The sequence below is a fragment of the Panicum virgatum genome, chromosome 2K, assembly GCF_016808335.1.
Source record: "Panicum virgatum strain AP13 chromosome 2K, P.virgatum_v5, whole genome shotgun sequence".
Classification (NCBI taxonomy): Eukaryota; Viridiplantae; Streptophyta; class Magnoliopsida; order Poales; family Poaceae; genus Panicum; species Panicum virgatum.
Genome location: NC_053137.1, coordinates 441505 through 460395, shown reverse-complemented (window position 1 = coordinate 460395; position 18891 = coordinate 441505). Strand labels below are relative to the sequence as shown.

Sequence of the window (18891 nt, the reverse complement as noted above, 5' to 3'; positions counted from 1 at the left end):
TCAAAAATAAATGAACCAAGTACACGTACAAGAACACAAAGTCGTCCAATACATAAGCCGAGACTTTCTTTGTGCAAACGTCTCAAGAAATATTATTGGCGTTTATTACACAAACATTGTTCCAATGAAAATGAATGATCTTATTTTTGTAGAAGTTACAACGTACAACATTACAGCAAACTTGTATACAACCCTGAAGCATACAAACTGAAAGCAAACCGCACAAGAGTCTGACAATCTAGGCAAAGCTGAAGTATGGTCAAACAACAACTGAAGCAACCTATAACATTTGCTCAAATTTATTCTGTAACCTATGGGTCAACAGAAGTTAGTGCTGCCACAACGGATCCTGTTGTACTGAAAGAGCAACTGACATCCGTGTAATCTTTCAAGCACCTGCTTATTTTTATGGATGGGTACAACCAAGGCTTGATTGCGTCAACGAATGTTTCAGGATCCGGTGACAGAATTGCCTCCCAATCAATTTGGACATCGGGTGGAATGCTTGTAGTAACATCCATATTTGCTGCCAGGAATAAGCCTAGCAGCACTATGTAGCCAACAACAGCCGATCCTCTTGAAAGAGGCATAAAGTTGTACCTGCAAAGAGGCCCCACACGGATTGGATTTTTTTTGTAGTCAAGAGAGAGGGAGAGTACAAGTTGCAATCATTACCAGTAATATGTCATTCGCAAAATCGCGTCCTTCACAGCATCAAGTGTGCCCGGGTCACGTGTGGGGTTTGTGTCATTGCAATATGCTTCACAAATGGCCTGCAGATCACAAGGTCGCCACAAAGGTCTTAAGGTTTATCATAGACTACAAGTATTATCCAAGTGTAAGCATTCGTGTGGTCTGATACAACTTAAACTCTTTCCACTGCAACTGTTCGAGGTACTAGAAATGTGATCAAAGAAAGAATCACATCAAGCCTTCTCTAATTCTTAGCAAATATTTATGGTCATAAAAAACTTTTAATAAATCAAAACTGTACCTCCCAGGCTGCAGTCATTTCTTCATCATACTCCTCCCATCTTGATGGTGTGCAAGGTGTTCGTATTGCAAAGTCAAATCCTGTCTTACCCCTGCAATACCATCACACAAGTAAGCTGGCTAGCAGCAGAATATAGCGAAAAAGCAACAAAAAGGTGTCTAGGCAACTTGCATGTTTTGAGTGGTAATTCTTGTCCCTTCAAGACGCCTCCTGAAAGAGCACATTTTATGTTAGTATCCAAGCACAAGGATAGTGCATACTGTTTTTTCAAGTACTATAGCTGTAGTCTGATGTAGGTAAATTGAGATATTTACCCCTGAAACGCCATACTGTCGCATCTTGTAGCAACCCAATAGGTCTCACCAACTATATGGTACAAATCTGAGCATGACGATGCAACCTCTATCTGCAGGAGTAGTTCTCATGAGAACAAAAAGCTATGACAACAAATACTATGAGAATCAATCAACTCCAATCCATCTTACTCAACACATAATCAGACCCTGAGGTACAGAAAGATATAGATCTAATGGAGCAAATAAACAGATACTATACCACCCTGATGTGGCAAATCTGTTTTGAATCTTACTTTTTTTTTTCTAGTAATCACTAATCTCAACATATCAGAATTACATGAACACCCTAAATGAAGGAGACTGCTATGGTCATGATCTCATGGCACTCGACAGACTGCTGCACAGCTTACCTTTTTCAACTTTTCAATATCTGTAAGAAAAATTGCACGGTCCTCTGCATTATTCACATACTTCAAGTCAAGCATTATGTTCTTTGCAGCTTCCAAAACTCTGTATATGAGAGAAAATAAGATAAGGCCATTAGTGACTATACAATGACGATGACACAAATTAGTCTTTTAGTCCCAGCAAATTGTGGTAGGTAGACCATTACTGACTATAAATAACCAAATAGCAGAGTTTATGATGAAAATCATACAACCTTTGGCAATATGGATAGTACCGAACAACTTTTGCTTGACCAAGAAGCATTGGGGTATGAGAACCAAATCCAGAATTGAACTCTTCACTGGTAAAACAGAAAAGAAGTTTAGCAAGAAAATTGTTAAACAATTTATTCACTGTAAAAGCAATTAGCTCACCTTAGCTTATTGACCCAAACAACTGGATCACAAGGTTCAGAAATTTGTCTCCACTTAACAGCAATGTTATAGACATCCTGCCAGGAGATAGAGATCCCAGAGAAGACCCTGTCTTCATTTGGGCTAGAAGTTGGCGATCCAGACAAAGTGCTGGTGCTACAATAACCTCCCCTGTTCTGGCTCATGTTAAGCTTATCCCTTTTCCTAACTAACTTTGCTATGTTCTTTGGATTCCTCAGAAAGCGCCAAGCCTTGGACACTTTCTGAGCAATCTCAATAGCAGCCAACCCGGCCATGCGGTACTACAAAAGAAAAATAGAATGTTAGCAAAGCAGGGAATTTTCAACCACAATGTACCAATATGACATTAGTATCAGAATAAAAAATATTATAGAATGCACAAAATGACAACTAGGAATTGTAAGAACAACTGAAACAATCAATGTACAGGAACTCAGACATTCCACAATTCCAAAGCTGTGGAGCCCTCTCGTATAAACGCTAATATTCATATCATGATGGGAAAGAAGCATTTAGCAATGGGCATCACTAGCCACCATTATGCAGTCCAGAATTGCATGTCTAGACTCTAGAGAGGCAGCTGATAGTAGATGTAAAGGGCCATTCATCAAAACTTGTCCAAATAAGAAATGCGCCACAAAAAAAATGTTCTACACAATCACCCACATTAACGGAGCAGAACAACTCACAATGACTTCCTTACATATATAAACCAAAAAAAAAGTAAGGCACGCTTCACAAGATACTTCTCTTTTGTATACATACCTGGCGTTGATTTGGTAAGAAGCCACGACAATTGTATTGAATCTTCTTCCCAATTGAATCTGCAGCTAGAAGAAGGGTTGTTTGATGCTTTGTGAATTTGAAGTCTTGCTTATTAAGGCGTCCACTTCTTAATGAGATCCGCAATGGTGGCTGGCGATAAACCTTTTCAGCCACATTTTTGGGGTGTAGTCGTTTGCACCAATATTCCTGTAGCCCATATAGAAGCTTTGTATAAGTTTCAAGCATAACAAAACAAATGCAACAGGCATACAAGATAGTTTGAACCTTAAATAGTGGGTCAATATCATCATCAACGTTGAACTGAGAGAATTCTAAATTGGCCTTTGAAGCAATATACAGAGCCATTTCCTTCTGCAACAAGAACCAGGTACAAATGTCAATAGTTGATCATACTAGTCATTGTAATAAAACAGCAGGTAAGTCTACCCAGAAGATAATATAATCATCAACATAAATAAAAAGTTGGCTCCATACAAACGAAGCTCAACATGGCTACTGCAAGTGTGATATTATACGCATCTAATACAGCAATTCTACAGGATCACAATTCATGATAAGTTGTGGGTTAATAGCAAAGGTTTTGTAGCTTGGGGCATCTTTTACCCAGTTAGCAATGTAACATTGACAGAAAGCAATTATTTCTGCATGTTCTTAAATGGCTTTGAAATTTATCACATAAATACATGTTTTGACTTCTGAAACAAAGAACAAGCTCCACAGAAAAAGGATTGAAAGGGGGAAAATTGCATACCTGATAGAAGGCCAAACATTGCAACACAAATTTATCCATGGAATCAAGTTCCAAATCGAGTACATCATCATAATCTTTTATCTTCATAAAAAAGAAAAAATAAATATATGAACATCATGACAAAACAAAGTCAACTGAAAACATTGGCTACATGCTGCCAACTTTAAACAAGAGAAAACTAGCATGATGATATAGATGTGCAACCTATAATACAAACAATCCTAGATAGATCCTTATCGTCTCTAGTAAGGGTATTAACATATGGTAATTCACCAACTCAGATGGTGACATACCGCAGCTTTATATTCTCCAATTGCATGATGGCATGAGGCACGCAAGTATAGGCACTCTATACTTGAACCCTCATATGTCAAAGCAATTGATAGCTCTTTAATAGCACTCCTGCCAAAAAAAAGAAGAAGGTGAAGGATCATCTTAGGAAGGTACCAGTTCAGCATATGAGATGAGCGCTTGGATACTAGTACAAGCAAAACTGCAAAACTGTAGATATTAACACTAAGCAAGGAAGAATCAATCTGGGATGGGAGGGCTAGCTTGGGCATGTATTGTAAGATAATTTAGAGCCTCCATGTCGGAAAAAAAATTCAAGATGCCGATCACGAAGAGTAAATAACATAGAAGTATTCAAGTATAGAACCCAAGATAGTGGTGTCCGTGTTGCAAGATCCCACTTGGGCTCTAACTAGTGTTGTGCCCTGTAACTTATACCTAAAAACCAGATGTTTCAGCACAAAAGAGAAAGTAAAGCATTGCAGTTGCATTGAGAACAGGACTCCTATAGAAAATCATGTACCACCCAGCAACCATAAGTGCGCAAAACAATGGCATCTGATTCCATTTTGAACGTCAGGATGTGATGACTAAAAAATGCCGATACAATTATACCCAATTAAGCAAAGGCCTAACAGTAAACAGGCCACAGAGAAGTAAAACAACTTAATATGTTTCATCATTTAAACAGTGGCACATGTTAGTGCCCGGAGAAGGCATCTCTATTGACATAAACGAGAAATAAGAATCAGCAAAAACTAAAAGGATACCTATGTCGACCCATTCCATGGTAGAGAATTCCACGAAGATGATATGCTTTTGCAAACCTAGGAAATAATCAAATAAATTAAATAATTGACTAAATAGAAAAATCCAGTTGGGCAGATGACAAAAACAATAGATTACCTTGAATCGATTTGAATAGCTTTCTCAAGGCAATTCAGCAACTTTTCTGGATAAGCCAAATCAAGATAAAGCTGTGGCACGAGAAACAACAATGGCAATAAGTCAGTTGCCCCAGAAAAGTTTAGTAGTACAAAAGTACAACCAGACGCTTCGTTACAGTCTAAACAAGGTAATAAACCTATGCTAAAGCCCATTCAAGGCGCCAATAGACCACGACCAATATGTGACCCCTCTTCTCAAAACATGAGACATCCTGGGGTAGTAAATAATATTGATGTTCACTAGATTTTACCTAAGAGATCTGCTACACTCTGTTTTCAAGGCGTCGCCTAGGTGACAAGGCGGTGGCGGCTCGCCTTGCTTAAGGTCTCGCCTTAGCCCGCCTAGGCGTCGCCTAGGCGATAAGGCGGTGGTGGATCGCCTCGCCTCGCCTTACCGCTTTAAAAACATAGCTGCTACATTCTCAATCAATCCTTGTGTCTACAGAGCAAAATCATCTACTAAGCCACAGAGGTCAGCAGTCCAATGGACACCCAGTAGTTTGAAAACTTAACCACAGCAATGCAAACCATGATCTTCACATAAAAAATACGCAGGCGATTTTCGTAAAAGCTGAACTAACAACGATGCTGAATAATCCCCCCCCCCAAAAAAAAGCACAAACAAACCCACCCCCCCCCCCAAAAAAAGCACAAACAAACCCACCCACCCCCCCCAAAAAAAAACTAATAAACACACAAGCAAACAAAAACACCAAAAACTGTGTGTTCCTGCGTTTTTTTTTGGTGTGTGGCTTTCATATAGTTTGTGATGAAAGTAAATATGAGCAAAGTGGGAAAAACATGCCAATGCACACTGTGGAGTCTCCGAGAGAAAACGGAATGTACCTGAGCAAGGTGAGCCCAACAGTCCATGAAACTCTCGTCATACTTTATACCAACAAGATGCTCATCTTCAGCACGTTTGTACTCTCCAAGTACTGAAAGGGTAAGACCCTATAATAATAAGAGGACATTATTCTACACGATAGTAGCAAACCATTTACAAGATCATAAGCAAAGAAAGATTAGTAACTGCCTCAAAAGTCAAAACTAACAAAATCCAACACTAAATGTACTCTTTGCACGGTCTTGAACAAAACTTACAATGATTGTTTTTATTGTTATTAGTAACTTGTTCACTCTTTCATCCTGTTTGTCGATAGCTCTTGATGGGCTTCATCTCTAATCTACCTAACTTGCTTGAGACTAAAAGGCTTTGCTGCTGCTGATGTTGTTCTATGGTCTCAACAATTTGATAACTTAACTAAAAGGCTTTACTGCTGCTGATGTTGTTCTATGGTCTCATCAGTTTGATAACTCAAATAACATACTTTGACACTGAATTATAAGGAAAAGGATTCTAGCTGAAATGGCCTTTTTTGGAAGGGCAATGGTGTGTGCAACTGTGAAATTATTCCCATCTGATTGAATCAACTAGGGAATAATAAAAGAAATACTCAGCGGAAAAACATTTACTTACTAAATAAGTGTGAGCAGAGCTGTTCTTCTTGTCACGCTTCACACATGTTGAAAGATCTTCAAGTGCAGAGTTGTAGTCCTTGAATTTGAAGTTCACAATTCCTATCATAGGGCAGGATATGCTATCAGAATAATGTGTAGATGCCTAGATGGCATGCTCTAGCAGCATAGCCATACAGTTTTATTACTAAAAATACATGAAGTGAGCATAAGGACTATAGGAATTCAATCATGAGTACAAGAGTAAGTGAATAACCTCTTTCATGTAAAATATCAGGAGAATTTGGTTCAAATTCCAATGCTTTGGTCAAGTCCTCAATGGCCTGAAAAGTAAAGGATCCAAATGTAACTTAACTACATGTTTTAAAATGAGTTTCCAGATGATCTGTATTGTCTTTTTTCTTCTCACTGGCTACATATAGGCTTCAATTTTGTCGAATCAATCAATGCAAGTTCTGAAATTTAGACAATAGAGAAAGTATACCTCTTTGAACTCTCCTAAAGCAGCACGAGCTTGTCCCCGTCGCTTCCATGCCTCCCCAGCCGATGGGTTAGATTGTATAGCCTGCAAGCAAAGTAATGCCACTTTACAATTTACACAACAGACAATCAGACACAGGAGACGTACTCAATATTTAAATTTCTACCTTGGTGAAATCAGAAATAGCAGAATCCAATTCTCTTTGAAATGCATAAGCTGTGCCCCTTCCAATCAGTGCCTCAGGATAGGTAGGAGTTTCTCGCAATATCTAGATGGTCAATGGCAAATTGTCAGGCTCCCTCTGTGCTTAGCCATAATGAAACAACAATCATGGTAATAGATCCAAACCTGATCAAAGATGGATATCGCTTGGTCATACCTTCCTTCGTTAACCTGAAAAGATGTTATTCAGACATTATTTAAGATATTAATATAGCATCTCTTTCTGTATATTTTCAGCACCTTCCAGAATATTTTGTCAGAGGCATAAAACCATCTTGAAGCAAGAATTGAAAATACAGCCTTGACAAGCTTTTAGATGTTTGATGAGGGTATTAACTACAATATATTTTTAAAGTAAAATTCACTCAGAAGCTACAACAGATGTCATTATACTGAATAATTGGAACAAACCTGTGCAATTCCTCTTGAAAGTCGGAAATCCAAGCTTATGGATTTTGATGACTTTGAAATTTTCGTTGCAAAGAGAGTTTGTTCTAGCGATATGGTTTCACTTTCATCAGAACTTGTTCTGTTGGCCGCACCTTCAGCATGGCCATTTATTTCTTTCACTGCTTTTGCTTTGTTTTTCTTATCTTGCTTGGGAGGCTTCTTGGGCGCTTGAGTCCCTGTGTTGTCTTTCAGTGGACTTGTAGAAACTTTATTATTTTCCACTTTGTTATTATGATTCGGCAACTTGGTATCACCATTTGATGAAACTTTGGAATTACCAATGGCCTCTTCACAGACAACAGTTTTTGTATCAGCCACAGTAGTTGCAGTGGATGACTTGTCAACAACACGATCTTCTGAGATAACAACTTTGGTATCACAAGGAGATGCATCCATGACATGGTCTGAAGACTCAGTTGTCTCGCAAATTTTAACAGAAGAAACCAATTCTTCCAACTCAAGCAACTGTTTCAAGTCCGTTGTGTCTCGGACTGCAATTTCATATCCTTGCTTCCAAACAAGTAAAGCATCCTCTTTCTTATCCAACGCAGTCAGTGCCTTGCCTGGTAATAAAAAAAATAACAGTGTAAAACTTACAGGTAATATTTGCTTCAGAATGATGTCCACATTGCAGGGAGAGAGCACCATTCAGGGATTCATGTTTTATTACCAAAAAAAGGGGGTGTCCGGGTGTTTAAAGAAAACGTGGTGGGACAGTCTTATCTTTGCGTCAAGTTGGAAAAGCATGTGGAAATTTCTACCCAGGAAGGATCCCAGATCTTGAGCGAACTAGTGTTTTTCAAAGGTGTCTGGGACTCACGAGTTGGAAGCTGCAACTTGCTGTTTTCATTAATAAGAAAACGGGAAATGCTTGTTTGAGTAAGAAAAATGGCACTCATGTGATTCCCAGTGTATCTACACCGTACCTCCTTTTCAAAAAATAAAATAAAAAATCTACACAGTATCTGGAAACAGTAATTCCTACGCAACGCATTGAATCCAGAATTACACTTAAGGTACATCTATTATAGTGGTGCAGAGCAGAGCCAAACATAAATCCCCCTTTTCAGCAGCCCCAACCGAACTAAGCCAAGCCGCGGAGGAAGAAAAGACAGCGAGGAACAGGGGAACAGAAGCGGAAGCAAACCTTTGAGGACGTAGGCCTGGAGCAGGGCGGGGTCGAGCTGCAGCGCGCGGTCGCAGTCCTTGACGACGTGCTTGTGGAGCTCGAGGTGGGAGTAGCAGAAGGCCCGGTTGCTGCGAGCGAATCCGGCGGGGTCAGGGAGGCAGAGGCGCTAGAGCAGATAGGGGGGATCCCGCGGATCGGGGAGGAGCGTGCCATACCAGAGGTCGTGGATGGAGGAGGGGGATCGCGCGAGGATGGAGTCGAGGAGGCGGATGGCCTTGGACCAGTTGCGGGTGCTGCAGAGGCGCGCGAGCTCGGCGCGCTCGGAGGACATGGCGGCGGCGATCGGTCGCCGGCGGCCGGCGCGGTGGGTAAACGAACGAACCAGCAGCGAGCGGTGGGAGGATTTGCGATTTGGGGCTCTGCTGCTCTGCCTCTCTTCTGACTTGTTCGCCTTTTACGCGCAGGTCCCTGGATTTATTGAATTTTGTGTTGCGCCTCTTTTGCTCTGCTTTCTCTTTTGCTGCTGCAATTTCTTCTTTTTGTGTGCCCTCGTTGCTGATTGGTCCCCGGTATCACTATGACGGGGAAATTGCAGCACGTGATCTCCTTGCTGGATGCACGTGAGTGAAGTGTTCTGGATCGGAATCTAATAATTTTGTTCGTTGCTTGAGATGCAAGGATATAGTATATGGCAGGCATGATGAATTGACGATGGATAGGACGATACCCGCCGCTGGTCCGGCCGACAAGGTTTGCCTTATTAGCTAGCTAGCTTCTCCGGCAATGCAATGCAACACAACACCCCCATCCTGCTGATGCCTGCATGCAATGCATCTTTTTAATTGGTGTGTGCGTAGCAAAAATTTAATCTTCTCTAGTTGCAGCGCTCATGGACAAGCCTGCTACTGCTAGAGCTTTTAGATCGAGCAGTCCCTCCTCTGTCTCTTTGCATCACACACTTGTTTTCTTTTGCTTGCAAGTTGCAACAAGAAAATGTTGGGCCTAGCTAGGCCTCATCAGCTCAATGCAGACAATCTGGGCCCATTCATTTCCTACTAAATAGGCGGCGATACCTTTCTGCGCCACGTGGTCCACGGCGCTGCGGTCGCAGATCACGATCTTGCTGGTGACCTCCGGGATGAGCGTGCCGGCCAGGCAGAACCTGCCCCTGCCCTTGCTGTCGGAGGATGAAGTAGGCGAGGAACTCGCGGTCGATGGTGGTGGCGAGCCACGGCGCGCCGTTGGCCAACGTGCAGTGCATATGGCCGGCCCCTTAGCTTTTCTTTGTTCTTGGCGGAGCACGCGACGAAGGCGCCCCTCTCCATGGAGATGTAGGCGCCCGCGGCCATGCCGTCCTTGAAGTAGGCCGCGAGGTCGCCGCCCGCCACCGCTGCCTCCATGGCCGCCAAGATGTTCAGATCTGCAGGTTGTCGGCGCTGTAGCACCCGCCGGCCCAGCACGCCTTGTACGCCGCGGGGCGCCACGCTGATGGCCTTTCCGGCCGCCATCCTCCCGAACCCGGTGCCCGGCACCGCGCCCCCGCCGCCGTGCTGGCCGTTGTCCCGTGCCCGAGCCCGACCACGTTGTGCGCCGACGTGCTTGATTTTGCTATGTATGTACCTTGCTCTGGATGCCGTTGGTTTTTTGTTGGTTTACTACTACCTGATGAAGCTGCCCATTTTCCTTTTGTAGGTCAGGCCGCAGATGCCTGAAATGATGCTACCAAATGGTTAATGCGCTGAATAATGCAGCTTCGCAGCTTGTCATCTCATCTGCGCGGCCTCATATATCCTTATGGATGTCAGCTCTAAAACCGTAATCATGTCCTCCGGGTGGCCAGCCTCCACGGCTCTGCCTACCGCCGCTGGAGGCGAACCTTAAGATCAACCAAGACCTCTTCAAATCAAATGAGCACAGGAACACGAATTCTTCCTTCTCTTGAAGCCCAAAAAGCCCGTCATGAGACCACCACCGGCTGTGCAAGCGACCGCCGACTCCCGCCGCCTCACCGCGCCAGCCTCTCAACCTGCCACCACCACCGGGGCTTCCTGCTCTTCTCCCCTCTTATTCTATGTTTGGATGGAATCCTAGCCCTCGACAAGCGACAACCCCTTCTTTGAAACCGGCCGATGTCCTGAGGAGGAAGATGAACAGGCGCTGGGTCCACTTGTAGTGACACAAACGGAATTTCTGCGACGGATCCATTGCACCCATGCACGTGACCCCAACACATTAGCACTTCTCTTTCCACGGCCCGTACATGTCGTCTTCCTCCTCCTTGTCTTTGTCTTCCATGGTGGCGTCCATGAGAGGGTGAGAAGGCATGTAGGGATTATTAATCGTGACTCAAATTAGGAGGTTTTATATAAAATACTTGTGGTAGTTTTGCGTTAGACTGTCTCCAACAGTCAGAAGGCAAACACGAGACCCATTCTCATAGACACGAAGACCCAAAACTTATCATCTCCAACAGCCCCCGAGCAACCAAGCCCCAAATCCCCACCTCCGTGCAAGCGCCGCCGCCGCCTTCGCGCCGCTGCACACGTCATCCTCCCCACTCTCCGTCTCCTCCGTCTGCATCCACCGCCGCGCCACCAACTCCTCCTCTGCCGCCGAATCATCCATCGATGCCACGACCTCCTTCGCCGTCGCACAGAGGAAGCACGAGCGGGGCCGGCACAAGCCCCAGACCTCCTCCTCCGTTGTGGTCTCGCCTGGGCGCGTCGACGGATCCCCGTCGCAGGCCCGCCTCGCCGTCCTCATTCGGTCTTCTGCCTTGCTGTTGTCGTTGCGTCACGAGCCCACCTTGCCAAGTCGTCCGCCCCACTTGTGCACATTTGAGTCGAGGAGAGAGAGACGCAAATTTGCCTCTTCTCTCACCTTCTACACAAAATGCAGAGTCTGTTTAGGTGTCTAAAATTTGGGTTTGAGTCACATTATTGGATTGGAGATAGCCTCCTGATTTGGATTGGGTCCGATATTTTTATAAAATCCACCTGGTGATTAACAAATAAGCCCTTTTCTCCACCTGTCCTCCAAGATGGGCAGCCGCTCCTTCTCCTGTCTCGGCGACCCGCCGCCGCCGCCGCCGCCGTCGCCAAGGGCCGCCGTCCTGTGTCCGCTGCAAGCGCAAGGCTCGACCAATCCATGCCCTCCTCATCCTCAAGCCCTAGCACCAGCTCTTCAACCACCCGGCCCCACGGCAAGGACCAAAAGCTCGCGGCCTCGCGCATCCGCCTCATTCCAGTCCAGGTACGCTTAGGCCTCGCCGATCCGCCGTGGAGCCGTGCCAGGAAGAGATGAGCCCCCCGGTGGTGACGTCCGGAGGCGGAGGGACGCGATGCTTGGGGCTTTCGGTACACTACTACCTGTAGCAGTGTAAGAGTATTGTTCTTGCATTCAGCATCTTAATTTGCTTCGCTGTAGACATCGTTTGTCCTGCCTAAAATTTGTGCCTCTTTTAGCTTCAATATTGTTTTGTTTGAGCTCATCAGTTGATTGTAGTAACATATCATTTTCGCGTTCATAGTAACATCACTGGCTACTTAAATTTACATACCAAGCATATATTCCCCCCAAAATGTCGCCCAGTAAATTTGTGCAACTCTTATTTCTCCTTCTTTTCTTTGCTGCATCCATTTAATTCCAATGTAAAGGTTTAGCTTATAGGCAGTGCAATCTAATGAACCCCATTCTTTGTATGCACGTCAGAAATCAGAATAGGTTTCATAATATAGTTTGCACAAAAATAAAAGAGGGTAAAAATTCCAGTCACCCCAAAATTAGTAAAGATGGAAGCTTTAGGGTGGTTGCAATGCAGGCCACAGAATAAATGGTAAACTTGAGTTAGACGGTTGAGGCACAAACCTGCCTCTCTCCATTTTAGATTTCCATGGCACCTATTTAAGCTGATGAAAACAGGGATAGAAAGAGAGCACAGATCTCTAGTAAGAGGCAAGGGACGCAGGAAGTCGCCTAATTCTTTTATTGAATTAGGCACTTCTTCGTCCCACAATTGTCTCTCTTTTTGTAATATAGTACTCATTTTCAATCCACAGGACCTAAACAACACTTGATTCAATTATGGACGGATTGGCTGGCCTCTTGAAAGTGCGGGTGGTTCGTGGGATCAACCTAGCCTACCGCGATGCAAGAGGCAGCGATCCATATGTTGTCCTACGACTTGGCAAGAAGGTGTGTGTCGTTCCATCCTTTCTTTCCATCTATCTAGCATTTTGCACTGTTCCTTAGTAATTTGATTGTAGATAAACTGTCCTTATCTAGACAATGTTCTGTTTTATTCTGCAGAAACTGAAGACAAGTGTGAAGAAGAGATCTGTCAATCCCATCTGGCATGAAGAGCTAACTTTGACGGTCACAAATTCCAGTGAACCACTTAAGCTCGTGAGTAGATTGTTTCTCATGTCCTAGTATGTTGTTATTCCTTTTGTGAGTACTCGCATTTATCCCTTTTTGTCTTTCAATGCCAACAGGAGGTGTTTGACAAGGACACTTTCAGCAGAGATGACCCTATGGGAGACGCAGAGATCGATGTAGCACCCTTGATGGAAGTTGTAAATATGAACCCGGAGGACATTAGGAACGGCGCCATCATAAAGTCTGTCCGACCAAGCACCCGGAATTGCCTTGCAGATGAGAGCCATGTTTGCTGGAGGAACGGTAGGTTTGTCCAAGACATGATTCTCCGGCTGAAGAACGTTGAGAGTGGAGAGATACAGCTCCAGCTGCAATGGGTAAACATTTCTGGTGCCAATTAATCCGCTATTTCCAAAGGAAATCATAGCTCTTCCTCCCATTGCCATGGGAATCTTCTGATCGATGAGCACTAAAGGCTTGATTTTGATGACATGTTGGGATGCCTTCCTGTGTTTATGTGGGAAATGAAGCATTCCATTTCAATCGCATTTTCACCTGTTGTGAATGTCGGATTGTAACTTAACAAGCAATGGGATCAGGGTAGTCAATGTTGGTAGGGGGAAAAGGGGAGAAAATAAAGCGCTGCCGAAATGTATCCGGGTTACAATTTGTAAAGTTTGGACAAATAATTGAACTCAAGTGGTAGGATCCTGTTTTGGCAAAACCATATCCTTGTTTGGATTGGTCCAAATGCTTATTGCTGCAATGTTTACTCTGATTCTTGCCTGATTTTCCTGGACAAGATTGTCCTGCTTCATGCTGATGGATGAGTTTGATGAGTCAATGAAGTGCAAGGCATGATCTGGCGAGTTGGAAAGAAAGTGTATCGGAGCTTTGCTGTTCATTCTTGTGCGGTGGCGCGCCACGGTTCGCCGCGGGCTGAGGTCGCCGTCGGCCGTTGCTTCCCGAGGGCCGGGCTTTTTCCACCGCAGGGTGACTGGGCGAGGCGATAACCCAACCAGTGGCCATTGATCCGCGTCTCCTCTTATCCTCCCCAGCTCGCAATCCCTCCCCACCAAAATTCGCGTGCTTCCCGAGCCAATTAGCCGTGCCAAGAAAAATGGTAATCCATCCACCCATCAGTTTCCACATTATTCGCTTCGCGCAATGCGACAAGTCGATAGTCCAAATCTCAAACACTAGTAGAGTACAAATCCTCACCTGCTCCCCTGTTTCCTGGTTTTCCTCCCCATCTGCCATTTCCCTCTCTTCTCTCCCCGTGACCCATCGAGTTCACCCGCCACCACCGGAGGAGCGGCGGCGGCGGCGGCGGAGGGAGAGGTATTGACGGCAGCGACACAAGATGGCGAGGAAGCCGCTGGACTACGATCAGCTGAACGAGAATGTCAAGAAGGTGCAGTACGCGGTGCGCGGGGAGCTCTACCTCCGCGCCTCCGAGCTCCAGAAGGAGGGCAAGAAGATCATCTTCACCAACGTCGGCAACCCGCACGCCCTCGGACAGAAGCCGCTCACCTTCCCCCGCCAGGTGAAGATCATTTCTTAATCACATCTAGCTAGGCTCACATCCCCCATGGAATCTGATGTCTGACGCTTTCTCACCCTAAACCCTGTGACTGCAAGAGCAGGTGGTGGCTCTCTGTCAGGCTCCGTTCCTGCTCGATGATCCCAACGTCGGCCTCTTGTTCCCGGCGGATGCCATCGCGCGGGCCAAGCACTACCTCTCCCTGGCTCCCGGCGGTTTAGGTAACATAATATACCTGTTCTTGTCGAAAAATTAATTCTTGTTCAGTTGTCCATTCAATTAGAATATCGTGCACAATTTTATCTGCCTGCAAGGTTGATAACAAGCAGAAAATATCAATATCGAGATGTTTCTAATCTGGAAAAGAACCGATTTCTATCAGTTGTGTTGTATATGTTGCTGTTGGTTCATAGCCATACGAGTACTCTTACACAGGTCTTATCTGATCAGGTGCTTACAGTGATTCCCGTGGTATCCCTGGAATTAGGAAGGAGGTTGCTGACTTCATCCAGAGGCGTGATGGATATCCGAGGTCAGATTGGACTAGTCTGCTGACGAATATTCATCAGAATTACGCATCATTTTGTTCCTAACACTTCTATGCTCCACTTACTGCAGTGATCCAGAACTCATTTACTTGACAGATGGTGCTAGCAAAGGTGTGATGCAGATGTTGAATGCCATTATCAGAAACGAGAGAGATGGGGTATGATTGTTCTTTGAAAATGAAAACATATCTTTCCCCAAGATGTGATGCTACTTTTAACAAAGAGTAAAGACTAATTTCATCGATGAACCTGCCGTGGCAGATTTTGGTCCCTGTTCCTCAATACCCACTTTATTCTGCTGCCATTTCCCTCTTTGGTGGCTCCCTGGTCCCGTACTACTTGGAAGAAGAGGCTAACTGGGGCCTTGACTTTGTCAGTATCCGACAGACAGTGGCGGAGGCACGGTCAAAGGGAATCACTGTAAGTGTTTTATGAGTCATTGTGCTTGTCAAATTTCAATTCTCTTGCTATGTAATACCTGCAATTGGTGTATGTCGCATTACGAGCTTGCCTGCGCCTATCTACTGTTCCATATATGGCATACCAAAAGCAATATCAAGTACATCGGTGATAACATATTGTTAATTGATTCTAGTTTTATCAAGCCATTTCCTGAATTACCTTAGTTGAATTATTCATCAGTGTTTTGTACCATGGGCTTTGAAGCATGCTCCTTGGATTAATAACTTGTCGTATCCAGCAAACTTGCAGGAGAGCTTTGGTTCATGTTAACTAACAACTAACAAGTAGTATGTAGAATTTTGGTCTTAATAATTATATTGACTAATAAACATCATCAGCTTCTCACAGTTCTTGGGTTCCTTTCCCTTTTATACATCATTGCAGTCATGTTGCCTTTCTTGTGTATCCCACTCTGATGTTCTTTTTTCATACCTATGATGTGTTAGGTTCGAGCAATGGTGATCATCAATCCGGGAAATCCCACTGGCCAATGCCTTAGTGAAGCAAATATAAAGGAACTTCTGCAATTTTGCTACCATGAAAACTTAGCTCTGCTTGCAGATGAAGTGTATCAACAGAACATTTATCAAGATGAGCGCCCGTTTATAAGCGCAAGAAAGGTATTTTTGATTTCTGACAAATGATGCTTTGTCATGAACTCATGGTTGCAACTTGACCCAAGACTACAGTTTTCATCCGACAATTTTCTAGTATTAGGCGAGCTCACTAAATCTTCCCTTAGCACCACAAACAAACAACTATATTAAGAGCTAGCATACAAGATTCTCTCTCTACTATGGTACACTAAAAGTTTGTTGGTCATTTCAAAAACTATTTCTGAAACAGCTTTTCTCAATTTTTTCCAGGTTTTGTTTGACATGGGTCCACCACTAAGCAGGGAAGTTCAGCTTGTTTCTTTCCACACTGTGTCCAAGGGGTTCTGGGGAGAATGTGGACAACGTGGTGGATACTTTGAAATGACAAATCTTCCCCCAAAGGTAAAATGTCTCTACAGCATTTATCAGAATTTTTAATTTATCTCAAATGGCCAGAAACAAGTTCCTAACTATGTAAATGAGATATTAGAATAAATTGAAAATATTGCATTATTCATGCCCAGCTGCAAATACAATAAGAAAACACACATCATAATTACATGGCTGTGCTGCTGCCTTTTGACTTATTTAATTATAGATACCTTGCAGAATACAATTTAGCACAATGGCCCAGAGTCTTCTTTGTCAAACTTTCAGAAACTGTAGAGCAATCAATAGCGTCCACTTGAGTTACATATTTATGCCGCCATGATGTACATTTACAACCATTATCTCTGTGCAGTCTAAACTGTAGAGTAGTGTTGAACAAGCTCTGAAAACGTTTAATAATTGACAGTTAAGATTTTGAATTTAAACAAGCTAGGTACTTAAATAAGGCTTATGCTAGATTATATTGTACAAAGAGGCATTTTGAAAGTTTGCTTCCTGAATATGATGGTCATGGTCTGGTGCTAACTGCTCTTCTGATTTGAGCTTGCAGACAGTAGACGAGATCTACAAGGTTGCATCAATAGCACTGAGCCCGAATGTTCCTGGGCAAATTTTTGTAAGTGAAACAGTGCTCATTGTTTGATTCGTTATTCTTTTGCTCTTCTTTAAACTGGTACTCTGTTTTGGAATGACATACATTTGCATTCCTCCCGTGGCCTCAGAATTCAATATATGTTAATGACTGAATTCAATCTATGGAGCATCAAACAAATTCTAAAGTTTTTAATGGATTGGATAAGAGTCAAAGTAGATGATAATGGATCAAAACTTCTTAATGTTCTCTTATTTTTTATGCTCATAATTGTGTGGTGAGTAGTGAGAAGTGGATTTATGCTACTTTGCTTTACCAAGTTATAAAATGGTTTTGAATAACCCTGGCTTTTACAGATGGGAGTGATGGTTAACCCTCCAAAACCTGGTGATATCTCTTACCTGAAGTTTGCTGCTGAAAGGTTAAGCATAGTATCCCTCAAAATATTTTACCGTGTCAAGTTTTTATGGAAAAATAAGCCTATGCAGGATACTGAATATTTGTCTGTTATTGTACATTCTTAATGTTTGATGGGGCTCCAAATGATGTTGCAGCAAGTCCATCCTAGAGTCTATGAGGAGGAGAGCACGCATGATGACAGATGGTTTCAACAGTTGCCGAAATGTCGTGTGTAATTTCACAGAAGGTAAAATCAGAATTCTAAACTTTAGTAGTTTGCAACAATTGAACTACTACAACTATATATTTTTAATAACTGAATTATCTTGCATTGTGTTGTTGCAGGAGCTATGTACTCTTTCCCCCAAATACGCCTGCCACCAAGAGCGATTGAGGCAGCGAAAAGAGCCGGCAAAGTACCAGATGTTTTCTACTGCCTCAAGCTTCTGGAAGCAACCGGAATTTCCACTGTTCCGGGTTCTGGTTTTGGTCAGAAGGAAGGGTAAGTGCTTCACTTATAGTTCTGACAACTTGTCTGTGATGTATGAAGTTTCATTAATCTTAGAACTCCCAACCAAACATGAAGCACGATTGACAACAAATGTGAAACCAGAGAAATGAATTATTATTTTCCCCTGAAAGAGAAGAAATAATGAAGCATAGTAAAATCTGCTGCTTGTATTCTTCATGTGGTCTGTTTATGTACCTATCAGTAGCTTCTATAACATCCTACTTTGGTTTTCCTGCGATGTAATTGATATGTAACAACGGAGTAGGAAATCTGGAAGGACATTACTGAGTTTGGTATGCTGCATATATCTAATATAACTGAAGTGATGGATTATGTGTTTTCTAACTAATACAGGGTGTTCCACCTCCGGACAACTATCCTTCCTGCTGAGGAAGACTTCCCTGCCATCATGTCGAGCTTCAAGAAGTTCAACGACTCATTCATGGAGCAATACGAGAGCTACTCCAGGATGTGAAGAGGAACATAGTGCATAATAAAAGGAAGCATCGGCTGTCAGATTCTTGGTTTCAGTCTGAACCGTGATCGAGCATTTCCAAGGACATTATTAATTGAAAGTTAATTAGTTGTAACTCTCTTAAAGAAACAATTTCTGCCTTTGATATGTATAGGGAACCAAAGTTTTGCGGGAAATATATCCGCTATTTACTGGTACCATCGTATATATATAAAAAATCTTGTAGTGTAATATATGCTGGAAGATGTATGTCGTTGTTGGACCAGCTAGCGTGCTATACTACTATGACAAGTGATATGCGTGCAAAGCTTTGTTTGCTCTCTCGATTCC

The 18891-nt window shown here is 43.3% G+C and overlaps 3 protein-coding genes across 3 annotated transcripts; 2 read left to right on the top strand and 1 right to left on the bottom strand.

The window, feature by feature from the left end:
* Positions 1-82: 82 nt before the first annotated feature.
* Positions 83-9112, bottom strand: LOC120660054 (suppressor of RPS4-RLD 1-like). The gene is made up of 23 exons (XM_039938388.1): positions 8884-9112; positions 8687-8796; positions 7501-8102; positions 7216-7260; positions 7034-7135; positions 6871-6951; positions 6643-6709; positions 6388-6488; positions 5754-5861; positions 4867-4937; positions 4731-4787; positions 3963-4071; positions 3670-3750; positions 3183-3269; positions 2898-3104; positions 2112-2413; positions 1952-2038; positions 1701-1800; positions 1309-1400; positions 1166-1204; positions 995-1085; positions 676-773; positions 83-600 (listed from the first exon to the last, which is right to left on the bottom strand). Exons 1-23 carry the CDS (start codon positions 8997-8999, stop codon positions 312-314), a joined length of 3042 nt encoding a protein of 1013 aa, XP_039794322.1. The 5' UTR covers positions 9000-9112; the 3' UTR covers positions 83-311.
* Positions 9113-11687: 2575 nt separating this feature from the next.
* LOC120660047 (GTPase activating protein 1-like) lies at positions 11688-13774 on the top strand. Its single transcript, XM_039938374.1, has 4 exons — positions 11688-12046; positions 12727-12862; positions 12977-13072; positions 13162-13774. Exons 2-4 carry the CDS (start codon positions 12752-12754, stop codon positions 13444-13446), a joined length of 492 nt encoding a protein of 163 aa, XP_039794308.1. The 5' UTR covers positions 11688-12046; positions 12727-12751; the 3' UTR covers positions 13447-13774.
* A 323-nt stretch (positions 13775-14097) lies between these two features.
* LOC120660037 (glutamate--glyoxylate aminotransferase 1) lies at positions 14098-18826 on the top strand. Its single transcript, XM_039938364.1, has 12 exons — positions 14098-14591; positions 14692-14809; positions 15039-15120; positions 15207-15294; positions 15398-15556; positions 16045-16218; positions 16465-16596; positions 17135-17200; positions 17533-17597; positions 17731-17822; positions 17921-18077; positions 18441-18826. Exons 1-12 carry the CDS (start codon positions 14409-14411, stop codon positions 18559-18561), a joined length of 1437 nt encoding a protein of 478 aa, XP_039794298.1. The 5' UTR covers positions 14098-14408; the 3' UTR covers positions 18562-18826.
* The last annotated feature ends 65 nt before the right edge of the window (positions 18827-18891 follow it).